Source organism: Rhinopithecus roxellana, chromosome 15 (genome assembly GCF_007565055.1).
Source record: "Rhinopithecus roxellana isolate Shanxi Qingling chromosome 15, ASM756505v1, whole genome shotgun sequence".
NCBI lineage: Eukaryota > Metazoa > Chordata > Mammalia > Primates > Cercopithecidae > Rhinopithecus > Rhinopithecus roxellana.
Window position 1 is genome coordinate 26,911,272 of NC_044563.1, and position 19,517 is coordinate 26,930,788.

General features: G+C 35.4%; 1 protein-coding gene across 3 annotated transcripts in view; it reads left to right on the forward strand.

Moving 5' to 3' along the window:
* Positions 1 to 17,823, forward strand: part of ANO3 (anoctamin 3) — a 474,780-nt gene extending 456,957 nt beyond the window's left edge. For all 3 annotated transcript variants that reach the window (XM_010389365.2, XM_010389364.2, XM_010389366.2), the window contains 4 exons: positions 2,418 to 2,565; positions 10,602 to 10,682; positions 10,852 to 10,957; positions 14,791 to 17,823. In XM_010389365.2, coding sequence (XP_010387667.2) covers positions 2,418 to 2,565; positions 10,602 to 10,682; positions 10,852 to 10,957; positions 14,791 to 14,973 — 518 coding nt within the window. In that variant the 3' untranslated portion in view covers positions 14,974 to 17,823. The remainder of the gene's footprint in view (positions 1 to 2,417; positions 2,566 to 10,601; positions 10,683 to 10,851; positions 10,958 to 14,790) is intronic.
* The last annotated feature ends 1,694 nt before the right edge of the window (positions 17,824 to 19,517 follow it).

A 19,517-nucleotide genomic window follows, 5' to 3' on the forward strand; every position in this document is an offset into this window, starting at 1 on the left:
TTATTGCTGTCCTTTAAATTTGGTGATGTTGATTTCATTATTTAAACAATATAGACAGAGGAGGGAAACAACACACACTGGGGCCTGTTTGGGTGGCAGGAGGAGGGAGAGCATCAGGAAAAATAGCTAATGCACGCTGGGTTTAATACCTAGAAAATGGGTTGATAGATGCAGCAAATGACCATGGCACACGATTACCTATGTAACAAACCTGCACAACCTGCACATATATCCCAGAACTTAAAATAAAATAAAAATAATATAAGCACATTAAAGAAAATCTAGAAAATAAATTTTTAAAAACTTCCATTTCAGCTTTAGTTAGCATTTACTATACCTTCCCATAGATAAGTGTTTTCTAAATTACTGGATTTTACTTTGCTCAAGCCAGAGAACACGAAAGTGTATAAAGAAAACAGTTAGTAATCTTCCACCTTTATTTTTCTCTTCTACCTCGAGGAGTCAATGCTATCAATTTGGCGTGTATCCTTTGCCATTGTTTTTCTCGCTTATAGAAATATACAAAAATATATTCGTATACATATGTAGAATTATGCATTGTTTTTCCTTCATGAACGTTCTCCAGCTCAAAACATATTTGCTCAATTTATTTTAATAGAATAATAATAATTATAATACTGATACATCATAAATTGTATAACCATTTACTTATTTCCCACCATAAGCAGAAATACACATATAGTCATAGCTATAAATATAAATATGTACATAGTTATTACACATGTAGTACATATCACATATTTATATATGTGTTTGCATATAGTGTATCTGTTGTATAGGTCCCAATAAGTAGGATTAAAATGTATGCATATTTTAATTTTAAGATGTATCAGATTAATTACTAAAAATGTTGTAACAAGTCATACTTCCAGCAACACTGTAAAGGAGTTTCTGTTTCCACAATCCTTAAATAGCACTAGATGTTCTAAGACTTTCAAATCTTTGTCAATATATTAGATTTTTTAAAAATCTTATTTTTTGAATGTCATTTCTCTGAATACTAGTGATTGAAGCTTCTTTTTGTCGGTTATTTTAATTCAGAAAGCAAATTGCTCCTTTTATTCTTTATTTTTCTCTAGGTTTATTTTATTAACATTTTAGGACCTTTTTGTATATTAGGCATGTTAACCCTTTGTCAGTTTTTGTAAACCAAATTGTTTCTCCCAAAATATTTTCTTCTGCCTAAATATTGTGACATTTGTAATAGTAAGTGTTTAATTTTAAGGTACTCAAATATGGTTTGTATCGATTTTCTTGTCTTATGATCTCATCAAGTAAACTTTAACATCTTTTTAAATTATTATTTTTAATTACAACTCAATGTAGCACATTATAAAAATTTTGAAATGCTGAGTGTGGGAGGAAAGAAAGTTGGCATGCTACATAATCACCTTTGGTGCTATAGAGCATTTATTTCCAGGATATTTTTTTCTCATACATATATTTAAAACTAAGTTTAATCCTACTGAAAACATTAGTTTTGACTATAATGAATAGTATACTACTTCTTTATACTATATAACTTCAAAAGCTTTTTGTGTGTGTGTATTTCCATGATGCCAGATTGACCTCCTAGGAAGTAAAAAATGTCTACTAGAAATTTTCAGGTCTGACCACCAGACTAGTTTTGCTTTTCTATATTTTTACTTTAAAAAGACATTTGACAAAAATAAAGACAGCCGGGCGCGGTGGCTCAAGCCTGTAATCTCAGCACTTTGGGAGGCTGAGGCGGGCGGATCACGAGGTCAGGAGATCGACACCGTCCTGGCTAACACGGTGAAACCCCATCTCTACTAAAAAAGAGAAAGAAAAAAAAAAAAGTAACCAGGCGTGGTGGCAGGCGCCTGTAGTCCCAGCTACTCGGGAGGCTGAAGCAGGAGAATGGCATGAACCCGGGAGGCGGAGCTTGCAGTGAGCCAAGATCGCGTCACTGCACTCCAGCCTGGGCAACAGAGCGAGACTCCGTCTCAAAAAAAAAAAAAAAAAAAAAAAAAAAAAGATAAAGACAAACCTCAGAGTGAATGCAGATATTTCACAGTGTGCATAACCATGCAGAACTTTAAGTTTCTTATATACTATTTTTATTGCCTCAGCAAGATCTGTAAATTAGACTTTGAAATATCTTGTGCACCTGTGCACCTGTGCCATGTTTCATTGTAGAACCCAGTCCTAATGGCATTTCAATTTTTAAATCTTTCTAGATGAGATCTATCTTCTCTTTGTGGAAAAAGCATATTCAATAGCTATAATGTCTGTACTGAGATAATATACTAAGAAAGCACAAAGTGGACAGAGCTGTAGTCCCAACATAAGTAAAACATTTCCAATATAAGATTATTTACAGGGTTTTCATAGTTTTAATTTTTGTTCACCATGATTAATCTTTCTCTTATCAGGTATCTGGCTTGGAATTCTCGAAGGAATCGGTATATTGGCTGTGATCACCAATGCATTTGTAATTGCTATTACTTCTGATTACATCCCACGTTTTGTCTACGAATACAAATATGGCCCCTGTGCAAATCATGTAGAACCAAGTGAAAAGTAAGGTTTAAATTTAAACATTCTCCTGATATGTTTTACCTTTGTAATTCAAATGGGATCTTACTGGGAAGTTTTGTTCTATGACCATTAAGGGTGGTGTTTCTAAGCCTTGCATTTATAATGCGTTTATTAGATGAAGCAAAGTAAAAAGGACAACAGTGTTATTATAGCTAATAATCTTAGAGTTCATCTAATGTTTTTACTTGGAAATGCATCACAAGTATCAAAATAGTAAAAAATGTATTTAGAAGTTACATTCTATAAATAGAAGTTATCTTAGAATAACTTCTTACCATCTATATGGTAAGAATGTAATCTTCTTACCATATAGATGTGGAAATTGCAACCTATACTGGCTAATCAAATTGCTGAATGGAGCAGTGCTAGTTTCTGGGGAGAAGCAGAATTTGAAGAAACTGTCAGCTCTGTGACTAGAGATATTCAAAAGGAATTTACAACTAAGGGTTTTAGGGATGCAAAAAGTCCGTCTCCCATGTATTTTCTTTTAAAATTTAAATCCACTCTTTACAACACAGTTTCTCAACCTCTTCTCTGTTGATGTTTTAGATCAGGTAATTCTGTCTTTTCATGGGAGTCAGAGGGGCTGTCTTGTGCATTGTAGGATGTTTAGCAGCACCCTTGGTTACCACCCAGTAGATACCAATAGTAACCTCCCTACTCTCCAAGTTGTGACAACCATAATTATCTCTGGGCATTGCCAGATGTCGTCTGGGGGACAAAATCACCCAGTTTAGAACCACTGCTTTAGGTGATACAGGTTTTTTCAGCTCTTTCCTTACTGAAATAAGGTACTAGGGGAAAATGTAAGAGACCATTGGATTTGAGGAACAGAGAGGAGTTGTAGGCACATAACACAGAGCTGTAGCTGGAGATCAGCCTTAGGTGTGGAAGAAGCGACAGGAGAAGCTGCTTCTCCCGTTTCCTGCAGGAGCAGCTTTGGGTGTGCAGCTGATCTGGATGCAGGACATGTGCCACAAGCAGGATGAGCCCTGGAATAGGAGGAAATCCACTGTTAACTCTGCTGAGGAACGGACGTTTTCTCAGATCAATGAAATACCTTTCTGGATATAAATGTCTCAGTTTTTCAGATAGGTGATAAGGGAATGGATATTTCCTCATATATTGTATATTTTGGGGTCTTGTCACAGGATTTTAACTTGAAGCCAGACCTTTTAGGTTTGAGTTCTAACTTTGCCTTTTAGTGAAAGACACATCATTAATCTGGACCTACTTGGTTCATAATAAGAAATGTTCAGCCGGGTGCGGTGGCTTAGGCCTGTAACCCCAGCACTTTGAGGGGCCGAGGCGGGGAGATCACAAGGTCAAGAGTTCGAGACCAACCTGGCCAACATGATGAAACCCCCCCCCCCCCGTCTCTACTAAAAATACAAAAATTAGCTGGGTGTGGTGGCGGGCGCCTGTAATCCCAGCTACTCGGGAGACTGAGGTAAGAGAATCGTTTGAACCCGAGAGGCGGAGGTTGCAGTGAGCCGAGATTGTGCCATTGCACTCCAGCCTGGATGACAGGGAGAAACTCTGTCTCAAAAAAAAAAAAAAAAAAAAAAAAAAAAAAACCATAGCCCTTAAGCTTAAGAAATGGTGTCTGAGATAAGATCTTATGAACTGTAAAGCACTATCTAAGTGTAAGTGGGATTTTGTATTAGTAGTTTAAAAAACCCTCTTTTTTCTTAATCAAAATAATCTAGAAGCGGATGTTAAGGATTTAAAACATATAGGCTTGTTAAGGAGCCCGCTTCATAGCATTATTTGCCAGTGTTTTCGCTGCCACCTAGTGGCAAGTGAAAATGAGATTGACTGGGTATCTAGTACTCTACATTCCAGAGCCTGCATTTCATATAGATAGCACCCGAAATCTCCATATTCATCGATTAGGAATATAGATTAATTTCAAGGAAAGATGTGGAGGGCTTATGTTCCACTGACACCACACATTCAGAGGAGCACCCTGTTTAATTATTTTCTATGTATGCTTAGCAGCTACATTGACATAGATTCATTCAGATTGGAAATTTTCGGAGGGGGCAGAAGGACAAGATGACAGTGGGAGGGGAGGATATTGGCAAGAGAGTAGATGAAATGATAAATTATTGGCTCTAGTATGGACAACGACGAATGGAGTGAAGCCAGCATAGCTCTGTAATTAAGAATTCAAGGTTTAGAATCAGATAGATGTGTGTTTGAATCTAGGTTCCAACAACCGTTGTCCGAGGGTAGTTTTTCTTAACATGTGGTCTGCAGATCTCCTTCAGGGGTCCATGAAGTCAATGCAATTTTTATAATGAAATTAAGATATAATTTGCCCTTTTCATATATTGACATTCTCCCTAGCGATCCAAAAATATTGGTGAATAAAGTTTCTGGTAGTTTTGCGTAACTAAAGGCAGTGGTACCAAGCAGTATTAGTGATTGTATTCCTCACCATAATTTGGCCAACATAAAAAATTTCAACGAGAAGTTCAGTGTGTCCTCGGTGAAGCAGCAATAATTATTGATTTAATAAAATCTCCACTATTGAATAGATGTCTTTTAAATATTTCATGTGACAAAATAGGAAGTGTGCATAAACCACTTTCTGCTTAATTCCAAAGTGTGATGGTTATCTCAAAGAAAAAAAAAAAAAAAACACTCATGTGATCATTGGAGTTACAAACTGAGCAAACTTTTTTCCAACATGAAATAATGATTGCCAGACCAACTATGATTATTCAGACTTGGATACTTAGCAGTCTTTTACAGAATGCTCACAACTAGCCTGTCATTTTAAAGAAAATAATTGCTATATTTATTGCCATTGAAAAAGTTCAAGCACTGAAGTGAAAGTTAGAATTTTGGATAACTTTTATTTACCACTTTGAGCTTAAAAGCTTCCCAATGCTGATAGATTTTTTTCTGATAAAAATAAATGGTGTTATTAACAATCGTGAGTTTTTTCATGGTATGTAGTAAAAATATGTCAACATTTGGAAGAGCTGCATGATTCCAGGAATGAATATTTTCCAAATAACCCATATTTGATGTTACAAAATCATGAATGAATAAAAGACGAATTTAAAATACAAGTTAGACTTAGGGATTTTAATGTAACAGAATAAAAACTTCATTGATAAGGTTTAAAATTCCACATTGCAGCTAAACGTTAGAAAGTATCACATGTAGAGCTTTGAGGGAATGTCAATGAAAAATATCCACAATTGTTTCAAATACTATTAAAATAGTCTTAATATATGGGACCAGATTTTCTGTTTATTCTTCGACCAAAACAACATATTGCAATAGATTTTATATAGAACCAGATATGAGAATCTAGCTGTCTTCTGTTAAAACAGGCATTAAAGGGATTTGCAAACATTTAATGTCATTCTCAGTATGTTTTTCTTTTGGAAAATATAGTTATTTTTCTTTAAGAAATGGGTCATTTATATTAATTTACCTTAATATATATTATTTTTGTTTTTAAATGAAGTAACAGACATTTTCTAAATTTCTCAGCTTGAATTTCGAATATGTTAAAATATCAATGATACGTCTTTGTGCAAAAAAGAAAAAAAGCTTCTTCAGATCCTCAATAATTTTTTAAATGCAAAGGGGTTCTGAGGCCAAACGTTTTTGGAATTACAGGCCTAGATAAAGTTACTTAGTCCCTTTAAACTTCAATTCTTTAACCACTATGATGGAGATAAAATATATATGTTTTAAGGTTGTTGTAAAAATTAATTAATTTTAACAATTCTTTGAACTCACCTAGATCTCTAAGGCATTGGTCATAATAACTCATTCTTGCCCCCCACCCTTTCCTTTAATGTCCTCTTTTCCATCCTTAACCATCTTACAAACCAGTTGCCCAATCACCATAACCACTTCCTTGGATATGTAGGTCCTTGCCCCCATTCACTTTGTTACGGAAATGCAGAATCACATCCTTGGTTCTCCAAACTCTTTGTCTTCTCTGCACTGCACTCATGCAGCTGCATGTGAATGAAGGAAAATGAACTACCACACTGACTAGTTTCACTTTAAATTTGTATCACATACTTTGTGTGGACCTGACAAACGTATTTTATTTTCCTAGTTCATTTGCCCGTCTACTTTTTTAGAGAAGTTTGTCATACCTTCTCCTTGCTCCTCAAGCCTTCCACACCTCCTTTTTTATTCTTACTCTGACCTGATCTTGCTTCCTACTTAAGAAAAATTGAATCCATTAGAAAAGATCTTCCACAGACATCTATTATCACATCTTCCTACCTACAGTATGTGTCCCACATAGCCTGCCTCCTCCAAGTTCCTAGAAATAGAACCATCTGTGCTCCCATTTTGAAGGCAAAATTCCTCCACTTGTGCCCTGAATCTCTTTCTCTTTCCCTGAGACCATCATTCTAGTAATTCACCCCTTTTTCTCATACATTATGTATTTTGCCTCTATTTACTTATTCACATTAACATTGAAACATGCTTTTATTCTTCTAGTCAATAAAGTCCTCCTTGTCCCAGCTGCCTTCCAGTTACATCTTTATGTCTTTGCTCCAATTTATCACAAAAACTACATCCAAAGACCTTTCTCTTCCTATGTTCTCCAATTCCCCTTCCCTCTTCCCTTTTAAACTCTCTTCAGTAACACATATGCTCCATGGCTCCGTCGAGATGTCATGATGACTTTCACATTGTGAAACTCACTTGTCGACTCCAGTTCTCACATCATTTGGCCTCTCAGCAGCATTTGACAATTGATCATTCCCTTCTTAATATACTTTATTCACTTGACTTTCAGAAAGCCACATAATTTTGGTTTTCCTGCTACCCCGCCAGCCACACCTGACCAATCATGTCTGCTACTTCTCCTCATCTCTCAGCTTTAATTTTGGAGTTCCCCAAGGGCTCAATCTATGGACTTACTATCGTCTGTATTTCTGTTTATTTCCTTGACCATCTAATTCAGTTTCATGGATCAATCTACTCTCACACCTGAATTCTAGCCTTGAATTTTCCACTGTCTACTTGGCATCTCCTCTTACATGTCTAATAAACATCTAAAACTTGCCATGCCCAAATTTAAAGTCCAAATTTCACCCAATCCTGCTTCACCTTTGGTCTTCCCCATCTCAGTTAACAGCAATTTCGTATTTATAGTGACTCAGGCCATGATCCTTGGTAATCAGCCTTGAATACTTTTTCTTTTTTCACGCCCCACACAATCCACTGGGAAATATGTTGACCCTGCTTTCCAAACATCCCCTTTTCATACCACTTCCACTGCCTCACCTAGCGCAAGACACTATCATCTCTCACCTGGATCCTTGAATAATCTTACTTAAAACTGAAGTTCATTCATGTGATTCATGTGCTCAAAACACAGTAGTGTCTTCTTATTTCAGTCTAAGAGCCAAAATCCTCCCTAAATTCATACAAAGTGAGCTTCTTCTCAGAACTCGTTTTCCAACACTATTTCCCTCCCTCCCTTTGTTTCCACCACCGCTGCCCTCTCACAGTCCCCAGTACATGCCAAGGACTCTGCTTTTTCTGCTTGAAACTGTCCATCCCCAGATACCCTCATGGCTGCCTCTCTCAACTCCTAATCTTTCCTCATGTTACCTTCCTAAAAAAGTCTACCCTCAGGACTCTATGTGAAACTTTAACCCCCTAATTCCAATTTCCCTTAGCCTAATCTATTATGTTGTGTGGTAGCCAAAGGTTTACATTACTTTCTTTAAGAACATCCAATTTCTCCAGCACCATTTGTTGAAAAGACAATTATTTCACCAAGGATGGCAGGGCCATTCTTGTCATAAATCAGGTGAATGTGTATTTGTGTATCAGTTTTTGAACTATCTCCTCTTCATTGGCCTATTGCCTTTCCTTGTATGAAGATCACGGTGTCTTAATTACTGTAGCTTTACAGTAAGTCAATATTGCGTGCTGTAATCTTCTGTACATTTTTTTCAACACTGACGTTGCTAATATAGACTCTTTACATTTACATATAAACTTTAGATTCAATTTATCAGTTACCATTTTTTTAAAATTTGAGAGAATTGACATTTTAACAACCAGTCTTTAAACACGCTGACTCCATTTACTTCAGTGTTTATTGAATTCTCTGAGACATGTGGTTTGTTTGTTTGTTTTTAGATCCCAGTGTAGAGATCCTATATGGCATTTTTAGATTTATACCCAGATATTTGGTATTTGTAATGTCACTATAAGTAGTATTCATTTAAATTTTATTTTCTTTTGTTTGCTGCTGAAATATTTTTTCTATATTGACCTTGTATCTATCTAGTGATCTTGCTAAATTCACTCATTAATTCAAATGGGTTTTAGGTTATTTTATATTTCCTATATACATAACTATGCCATATGTGAATAAAGTCATATTTATATACTGTTTCTTTGTGTTAATTCCAGTTAGGTCTTTCTCTTCTATTTGTATAGACAGTGTTGAATAGAAATAGTGACAAGAGAAATGTTTGTCTTCTCACTGACTTCAGGAGAAAGTGTTCAACATATGAAGCATTTCACTGTTAAATATATTAGCTATATGTATTTATGTAGACATTCTTCATCAGATTAAGATCCTACCAGATTTTTGTTTTGTTGAGTAGTGTTTATTGTATCTCCAGTTGAATTTTATGAAACATTTGTTTATTTATTTATTAATATGATCGTATGGTTTTCTTTTTGTTCTGTTAATGTAGTGAGTTCCACTGAGCGATTTTATATGATAGAAAAAACCTCGTATTGTAAGAATTAGCTCCACTTGGTCATGAGATTCATTTATGGCCTATGGACAACTCAAACTTATCTTTTGGCCTTCCACTGCCTCAAAACTTTTAAGAGGCTGTTAGTGGCAGGCCCCCTCCTTCTTGCCGTGGTACTTGTAGAGGCCTTTTTCTCTTAAGTGCTGTGACACTCTAGAAGATTTCATTCTGCCTGTTGAAAACCAGATTCACTCCCACCTCCAGCTTTCCAGGCTGCCCAAGAACTTAGCAAATATCTCATGAGAAAAACATCCAGGCATTTGGGGCTTCTGTACCTTTCAATCTGTCACACCAGCCCCATGCAATTGGTAAAACTCATTGGTTTCTATTGCCTTGGTACAGACGCTAATGTAAGAGTGTACATTAATTTAAATACCAGGAAATCAGGGTTAAAAAAAAAAAAAAGCTACTGCACAGTTGAGCTGAGCCTAATTCTTAGTATTCACCCAGATTTGGCAAATGAATGCCTTCAGGAAAGGGAAAGAATAGGTGATTGCCAATTTCCCTAGGAAGGACTTTTCTCTCTCTGGAACATTCATTCATCTAGTTCTTGTTTCCATACATCTTCAATGTCTTTAAAAACTGGATTTTTGTTACTGTAGGAATGATGACTTAACAATATCCCATCTGGAAGAATTACTTCATTTTTATTTTCGTAGCACTTACTGCATTTTAACATTCTATACAATTTACTTATTAATTATGTTTATTGTGTGCGTATCTCTCCCCTCTCCCACCCTACTAGAAGGTAAGCTACACAAGGATAGGGATTTTTGCCTGTTTTGTTCACTGTTAAGTACCAAGCATCGAGAATTTTTCCAACAAATCATAGGTCTTGAATAAATATATATGTTGAATAAGTTAAGAATAAGCAATGTTTATTAGCTACTTAATTATAATTGAACAGTATTATGTGCATGCATATTTATAAAACATTTTATAGAGTTTTAATACATAGAAAGTAATTAGCAAAATGTCTAGTGTGTGCTAACTACTTAATAAACATAAACCAGATGAAAAGGCAATGTAGGAATTATTGGGAGAAAATGGCAGGGCAGGAATCTGTCTCATTAAGGTACAATTATGAAAGTTAGGGAATGGAATAAAAGAGCTTAGTTGCTAAAAGTTTATCGTTAGAATGGAAAGAATAATACATTTATAAAATCCTGGCATTTGTAATAAAATAATTAGGCTAGAAATATATGAATCTTTGAATCACATGATATTTTTCTTTTCTCCCAGTTGCTTAAAGGGATATGTCAACAATAGCCTATCCTTCTTTGACCTGAGTGAGCTTGGCATGGGAAAATCTGGTTATTGCAGGTACTTATAATAGTTTCTTTCCTGCCTGCTTTCACCATTCCATGTATTCCCCACTGCATGTTAATGAGCACATTTAAACTGTTATTTTGGTATTTGGGCAAATCAAGAAAATTGGGGCCTTCACTGTTTGATCTCTATTTGTCATTCTCTTTGTTTTTGTGGATTTCAGGTACAGAGACTACAGAGGCCCCCCTTGGAGTTCCAAACCCTATGAGTTTACTTTACAATACTGGCATATTCTTGCTGCTAGATTGGCCTTCATTATTGTATTTGAGGTTAGTCACAAGCTGAGTTGAAAATTACTATAGATAAATGCTCTTCTAAATGATTTATCATCTGCCTCTTTGAAATCAGTTCCTCACAGACTTCCACAAAAACACTTAAGTAGGTCCCGTAAAAGGCTTTAATACAATGAAAGCATTATTACAAGTACAGAAAAGCAAGCGCTGAATAATGTAAGAGTGTACATTAATTTAAGTACCAGGAAATCAGGGTTAAAAAAAAAAAAGCTACTGCACAGTTGAGCTGAAAACTTTTGAGCCTCCTACTTTTGAGTCTTTTAGTAACCAAGTTTAAAAAGGAAAGGATGATTTTCATCATCTGATAAAGGAATCCATATCAATTCATTGGGGTGGAAAAAACTGATTTTCTGAACAATCAATTCCAATTACAGTTGATCACTTACATATTTGTATAAGGAACACTGGATGATTCAATAAATTGTGCTTGAGAACATTTTATTTAAAAATGCAGAGACTTTGATTATCAGATCCATACAATAATATCTGATTGTAATCCTGTGAAGAAATTTGGCAGAAGCTATTGTATTATTGCCTCATTTAGCATATAATTATTTCAATACAGTGAAGAATTTAGCACTGGGATATATTGAGTATATACTCTCTGAGGTACCACTAAGTTCAATAAAAAGACTTTAAATGCATCTGTTTTACATGACCACACCAATTTATTCAGAGAAAAGGTAGCCATATCTAAGACTTTTGGAACAAATATTTTTAAAGGTAATATACCTCTCAACTGATCTCCAAAAAGTACTTCAAATTTTGTAGTGAAATATCCTTCATCTTTAAAATGAAATGGTTACCCCTAAGCATATCATCCGGGACTGAAATTCTATTACTTAACGACTTTGCACCTGTATACATGTCTCCTAATGAAGTGAGAGTGTCTAACATAAGAGTTAAGGCATATTTCCAATCCAGTGATTAAAAAAACTTCTATTGTGTTTTTATTTACACTTCTTCTCCCATCTTATTTTGGAGCTCAAATGAACAAAGTTAACAAAATGCATGGATTCAAAGCAAACTGTCATCATTGATCCATGTAATTTCCTCACTATTTTTTTCTTCTTCTTTCACCATTGCTAATTCCATTACCCACCCATTCCAAAAACATCCCCTCCCTTTTCATCCGTATAAATTCTCCCACATATTTACTTGCATATGTGTTTGTTTACAAAAAAAAAAGTAGTATTAATTTGAGTGTTCTTTTTCAAAATTACTTCAATAGTATTGTTTCATGAAACTTATTTTGTGCCTTACCCATTTTATTGTTTTTAGATATATAGAGAGCTAGCCATGAGATTGATTCACATTTAGAACATTTTTTCTGTCTTCTGTATGATATTTCATCAAATTTATTAATCCTTTGTCAGATGGATAGTTTGGAAATACTTTCTCAACTCTATCAGTTGTCTATTCACTCTGTAGATTTTTTTTATTTGCCATGCAGGAACTTTTTAGCTTGATGTGATCCCATTTGTCTATTTCTGTTTTTATTGCCCATGCTTTTGAGGTCTTACCCCAAAAAAATCTCTGCCTAGGTCTACGTCCTAAAGCATTTCCCCAGTGTTTTTCTTCTAGTGGTTTCATAGTTTCAGACTTACACTTGTCTTTAATCCATTTTGATTTTATTTTTGAATTTGGTAAGAGAGAGGGGTCTGTTGTCATTCTTCTGTACATAGGTATCCAATTTTCCCTCCACCATTTATTGAAGAGACTATCTTTTATTGTATTATTTTCCCCTTAGAATGCCATTTAGAATGAGTTGAATAAACTTTTTAATTATAAAATAATTCTGCATTAAATTCCACTAGTCAGTGTTATTAAAATTATACTAACTTGGCTAGGTGTGGTGGCTCACGCCTGTAATCACAGAACTTTGGGAGGCCGAGGCAGGCGGATCACCTGAGGTCAGGAGTTCGAAGCAGCCTGACCAACATGGAGAAACCCCCGTCTCCACTAAAAATACAAAATTAGCCAGGTGCAGTGGTGCACTCCTATAATCCCAGCTACTCAGGAGTTTGAGGCAGGAGAAGCACTTGAACCCGGGAGGCGGAAGTTGTGGTGAGTCGAGATCGCACCTTTGCACTCTAGCCTGGCCAACAAGAGTGAAACTCCATCTAAAAAAAAAAAAAAAAGAAAGGTATACTAAATTATTTTTTCCTCAGGGACTTGAAGCATACCCCTCCTTACTAATTTAATTATAGCAAAGGTTTTGAATTTTATTCCTATACCCTTAAGGCATATTCCTGGATATTTCTGTGAATATCAAATATTTTATCAAGAAAGAACTTCTGATTATTTGCTTTTATATGGAAAAATATGAGCTGCCTTACTATGATCTACTCTGCAGTACAGTTTCTTGGGACACATATAATAAGCCCAGTTAAAGTACCTTGAATTCTTCTTTTCCACATAGACTATTTACTAAGAATCCATTAGGAACGTGTTATTTTCCACAGATTATGCTAACTCTATTAGTATCATGTTTTTTCCTCTCTGAGAAATTGAAAGATCTACTCTTCTTCCTAGGAAAAACAGGATGCATTTATAATAACAGGAGATAATATTTAAGCAGGGCTCACACTATGACAAGCAATTCCCAAGCCACACACACACATACACACACACACACACAAATATATATATATATATATATATATATATATATATACACACACACACACACATATGGTGTGTGTGTATTTATATATATATACACACATATATTCATTTAATACTTATGCCAACCTTTAAGAGATACTACTATTATCACCATTTTAGGGATATGACACAGAATATAGGTGATTTGCCTGAGGTTAAAGAGCTGATAAGCGTAGGATTCAGATTCAAGCAGCCTCATTCAACATGTATACTTCTAACCACAGACACACTGCCTTTGAGTTTTATTCCTGCTTTTTTTTAAATGCATTACTTTTGTCAGTTCATTTTTCAAAATATTGACCAGGCACAGTGGCTCCCACCTGTAATCCCAGCACTTTGGGAGGCCAAGGTGGGAGGATAACTTGAGCCCAGGAGCTTGAGGCCAGTCTGGGCAACATGGTGAGACCTTGTATCTACAAAATTTTTTTAAAAAAATTATCCAGGTGTAGTGGCAGGCAACTGTGTTCCCAGCTACTTGGGAGTCTGAGGCAGGAGGATCACTTAAGCCTAGGAGATGGAGGCTGCAGTCAGCTGTGTATATGCCACTGCACTCCAACCTGGGCAAAAGAATGAGATGCTGTCTCAAAGAAGTAATAATAAAAGTAATATGTTTTTCATCATAGAACAATTATATAATAATGGTAAAATATTTAAAGCAGCTATGGTGATATGTGAACTTAATAGACATGAAAAATGCATTTTTTGAGTTTGAGTGTAATGCTAGCATAACAGGCAGATTGCATTCTATGTGGTTTACATGATATGTGTTATGATCTATTGGACATGGGTTCTCCCTGGATGTGATCTTTCTCATCTGTGTATAACAATTCATGTCATAATAATATTTCATAATATGTAGAGATTTTATAGGTATGAATTTAAGATTTACTTGGTGCTTAGAAAGTGATATCAACATGTTACAGGAAAAAGAGGAAGTAATTCTTTGTTTTGTCCTGATACTTATGTGAAGAAGGCAACAGTAGTGTTTTCAATATAATTTTTGAAAGTATTAATATTCTAGATGGTACATACTAAGTTCTGATGCTTGATTCAAAGCAAATGCAACATTGTTCATTGTTGTACTTTTATAATTAACATTTCAGAATCTTTGAAAACTGTACTTTTCACATTTAAATTTGCAGCACCTTGTTTTTGGGATAAAGTCATTCATCGCATACCTGATTCCAGATGTACCAAAGGGTCTACATGACCGAATACGACGGGAGAAGTACTTAGTTCAAGAAATGATGTATGAGGCTGAACTGGAACATTTGCAACAACAACGGAGAAAAAGTGGTCAGCCTGTTCACCATGAATGGCCTTAGTTGACACCTGGTACCCAGTAGGGATGATAACATTAATGGGAAGAAATGATGGCAACTTTGAATGCTAGGTGGAATCTAGGAGGAAGGCATACTTGGCAAACCACATGTATAATATGCTACTTGGAAATGTATCACAGCCATATTTGGGATTTGAAATATCCAGGCTTGTAGGGAAGAAAACAATGACTTGATGACCTTAAAAAGGGTTAGATTGACATTGCAGGAAGCCAGGATGTCATTCTCAGAACCAGTCTCAGGGAGTTGTATGCTTGGAGACCTCTGCCTTCCATCAACTGCAGTGTAATGAGAAAGAGGCTGGTGAGGTTTTGAAAGACAGATTTCCATGTAAATGTTCACAAGCCAAGCATGGCTTAAAGTATCAAGCAGTCTTCACCCACATACTAATTTGACTTTGGAAAGTATGGTTGAGTTCAGGTACTTCTAAGAAATGATTTAAACAAATTCTTGCCTTCGTTGCCAGAACTCCACATCCCTTCAGTTTACAGGTTGGTAGGAATTGCCCTTGTCTCTTGCTGAGACTATGGTTCTGTGCCACAAGGGATTTATGCTGCTTTACATTGACTATGCAGTTGAAGAGTTGTACATCACCTTTAGTAGTCAAACCAAAAATCTAAGATTCCAAAAAGAACAGCGTTCATTGAAATAATATTCCATTGCATTGGCTACTTCAAGTCTGTTTTATCCCTGGCAGAGCCAGTTGCACTGCAATTTTTTGTACTAACTGCCAATAAAGCCACATACTTATAAAATATGAATGGCTATTCTTATATAGTTTAGAACACAACTAATCCATACTTTATTGTGGAAGGCTGTTTTATAGTATATTTAATTTTTTCTCTATGATTTATTACAACTCTCATGGAATATTAACTTGAAATGCTGTACATACGTTGGTTTTCCTTGTCCCTTTGCACCTTGATGGTATGGAGTATATGTTGTGGTTTATGCAGCTCTGACACCAGTTTTTGCTATTGTAATATGTTTATTTAGGAAAACTGAGGCCAGATGCTCTGCAACACTTACGCTTTTTCAACAATGTGCACTCTTACTCATGAACTAATGAAAGTAATGCATGAATATAAATCTATATTATTTGTTAAAAAAAGAAAAAACATTTATTTGTGTTTTAGTTTCTTTTTTCATCACTGAAGGGAGTTTTATGTTATTATTTCTTTGATAGTTTTGATTTGGTTTATTTTTAACAACTCTCTAGAAACAAAGTCAAAATAATCACAAAAGACATAATTTTGCTTTGTTGTGGAATTTCTATTTCACCGTCAACTCTGTATCTATGAGTATGTCTGTTCCACATACAGATGAGGCAGGAGTGATGGTGCACTCAAGAAAGTTCAGAGGAGGCATACGTTGTGGAGGTTGGAAAGGAAGAAAGAGAAGAGCTGAAGTAAATGTATGGTAGAATTTAAGACATTTCCTTGCAAAACAAGGAAATCACACATATGCACACTACATATTTATGGTTACTATGATGATTATTATTTTTCCAATCAAGCAAAGCACCATTATTTCTAATATTTAAAAGACCAGATCAAACACAATGGAAATAAAGCTACTATGTATATATGCTAGTGTTTCTCTAGTAAGATTATATTTCTCTTACTAGGAAACTATTTTCTAAATATTAACACTGAAAATGTTTTGTTAGCTTTTCCTTCTTTCTCTCCAGAAGAAAAGCGGATAGATGATAGCTGTTTCGTTGTTTGTTTTTGTCAAGTGTATTCACTTTCCTCCTTGTCCTCTGATTCTGAGCAAAGGAAAGGGCCTTAGACTCTGAACTTCCCTCACGTGCCCTTGTTATATGAGACTCTACCATTCAGATTCCAGAGAGGTTCTCACGCTCCCCGTCCTTATTTGTAGCAGTTGTAGCAACTAATTCTACTAAGTACAAGGGAGTTTTACACTCCTCCATTTTTATATCCTCTGCATTTCTTTTGCTTTGTTAGGTATATGTAAATACATGCCTGAGTATAAATACTCTCTACCTATTAATAACAACAACCAACATCTTTTCCAAATTAGGGTCACAGAACAGCAACATTTGTCTGAGAGTAGTATAAAGAATAATGATAGCTGTATCCTTGAGAAGTATTTCCTTTCTGTGTTTTTATATAGTCCCGTTAGGGTTTAAAACCGTATTGATCAACTAGAAAGAAAAATATGAAAAGAGAAAAATATTTTAATTTAAAAATTGTAATACATTGGTTTATAAAATGCCTTCTCTGATACTTTCAAAACAGATGTGAAAAAAAGAAAAAGAAAAAATTGTCTGAAATGTTTATTTTGCGAAAAAGTGCAATAGAATCTAGTTATGCCTTCATCATTGTTGACAGTAAATACTGACAGCCCCTTGCAGTGTGTTAGTTTTAGATCACTCTGTTTTAGTTGAGAGAAATGTTTTATATCATGGTTTTTATATGAATACAAATTACTTCTCAAAGATTTATAGCACACGCTATTCTCAGGAATTCTGTATTACATGAATGCTGCTTATATATTTTCATATTCTAACTTGTCTTTTCAAGCAAATAACTAATATATATGTGCATGCAGTCTGCCTTGACAAGTTGTTCCAAGATGAAGAGCTTTCACTGTACAATGTGTGGAAAAATCACTGTAGATCATGCCTGAAATAGTTTGTAATTGTCTGAGTCTGTGCACCTACTTTTAGATAAAATGCTGCTGAGTGACTGCATGATGAGATACAACTTCTGAATGCTGCACATTCCTCCAAAATGATTCTTAGCACAATCTATTGTATGATGGAATGAATAGAAAACTTTTTCACTCAATAAATCATTATTTGATATGGTATTTTCCCTATAATTTGCATGTTAAATTTAATTCTGCTTGCTTTTTAAATATTGAATTGAAATCTCTTGTGTATGGGGAGGGGGTGTTGTTCATTCTTTTCTCTGCAAGGCTAGTTGCTTATTGTTGCAGGCAATTACCATACTCTTAAAAAGGTTTGACTCTCTTCTGATAAGATCATTGTTTTCTTCAAGGTGTTTGCACGTTATAAAGTGCTGGTGGGGAATCACACCTATCTAATGCTTTGTATTTAGACACAGATAAGAGAAGAAGCTCTTGATTAGTTCTTGTGAGGGTTAAAAATAGTGTCATCACACATAAGCCCTTTCTCTTTTTCACATTTATGCTGGCTCCATCAATCACCATCAAAATCTCTTTAGGACGGGAATTTTTGCACAGATACAGTGCATGCTAAGGAGGGAGGACATGCAGGAGCACCACAGCCAACTGTCAAAAAGAGGCTACCAATTTGCCCATTGTTTTCTTTTTTAAAAAATGATGGTCAAAATGGAAAATCCAGGTGGCCTGCAGAGTTGCTTCACTGATATGGCTTGATTGACTATCCTGTCAACTGGGGGCAAGTTAACATAAGCCCAAGATATGTGTATTGTGTGGGGGTGTGCACACACACACTTGCATCTTACCATCTTTTGTATAAGAATCAGTGAGCATTTACTATCTTTGAAAAATGCCCAACTCAGTCCTACTATGGTGACCAGATATTTCCACTCCATTTCCCCCAAAAATCACGGTATTAAAATGGACTCTGGGTATAGTTCTAGGTTTTATCCAGGGAATCAGTTAACATCTTACCTCATTCCTGCTATTCTTACTGGCTCAGAGAAAATCTTTTAGGAGTGACCTGAACAACCCAGTTTCTGATGAAAAGCCAAACATTTCCCTACAGGCATTTCTATTCCAAATGAAATATGACAACAATACATAGTCCAAAGGGGATATTAATTGGGCTTTAGCTTGAATCATTGATCAGCCCAGGCTTCTGCTGGCTAGGATTGATACCTTCGTAACAGTGATAAGTTATCTTCAGTTGAATTTGCCATCTGGCTTCATTTGAAAAAACACACCCATGATCACATTTGATGGCTTTTTTGTTTTCTAGAGAACACAAATGTTACCCTTACTGCATCCTAGCCACATCCACATTAAGTTGTCTTTTTTAGGAAAGTAAAATGAAACAAACAGGTTGGTAGAGAAAACTTTCATATTTGAGACCAGTTCTAATATCTGCTACTATCAGTGTCTACCCTCAAAGAGAAACCTATAAGTAAGTCCAATTTTACTGCTTTGTGACTGTATACGTGTGCTTCTACAAAATTCTCTCTAGAAAAAGCCTCGTTCACATGCAGCCAGCCCAAAGTGGAAGTCTTCATTACACTAGACAGTCAGTTATGTGGGCTGTGCTTTACATCTTTCCCTAAGAAGGAGATAAATGAGATTTTCTGGTATAGACCTTCACTGACATCCTCAGAGTGGTTTTTTTCCATCTTAATTCTCTCTATGTGGTTAAAGTGGCATCTCTGCCCTCTTTGTTTTTCACAAAGTAACATTTCTTATTAGTTGAAAAACAAAACTTTATGAAATCTATTTAGATACTCCTCAAAAAATAAGTGTCATGTAAGTGGCTAGCCCCATGTGCTACTCAAACTGCCTCAGTACCATTACAATTATTTTGAATT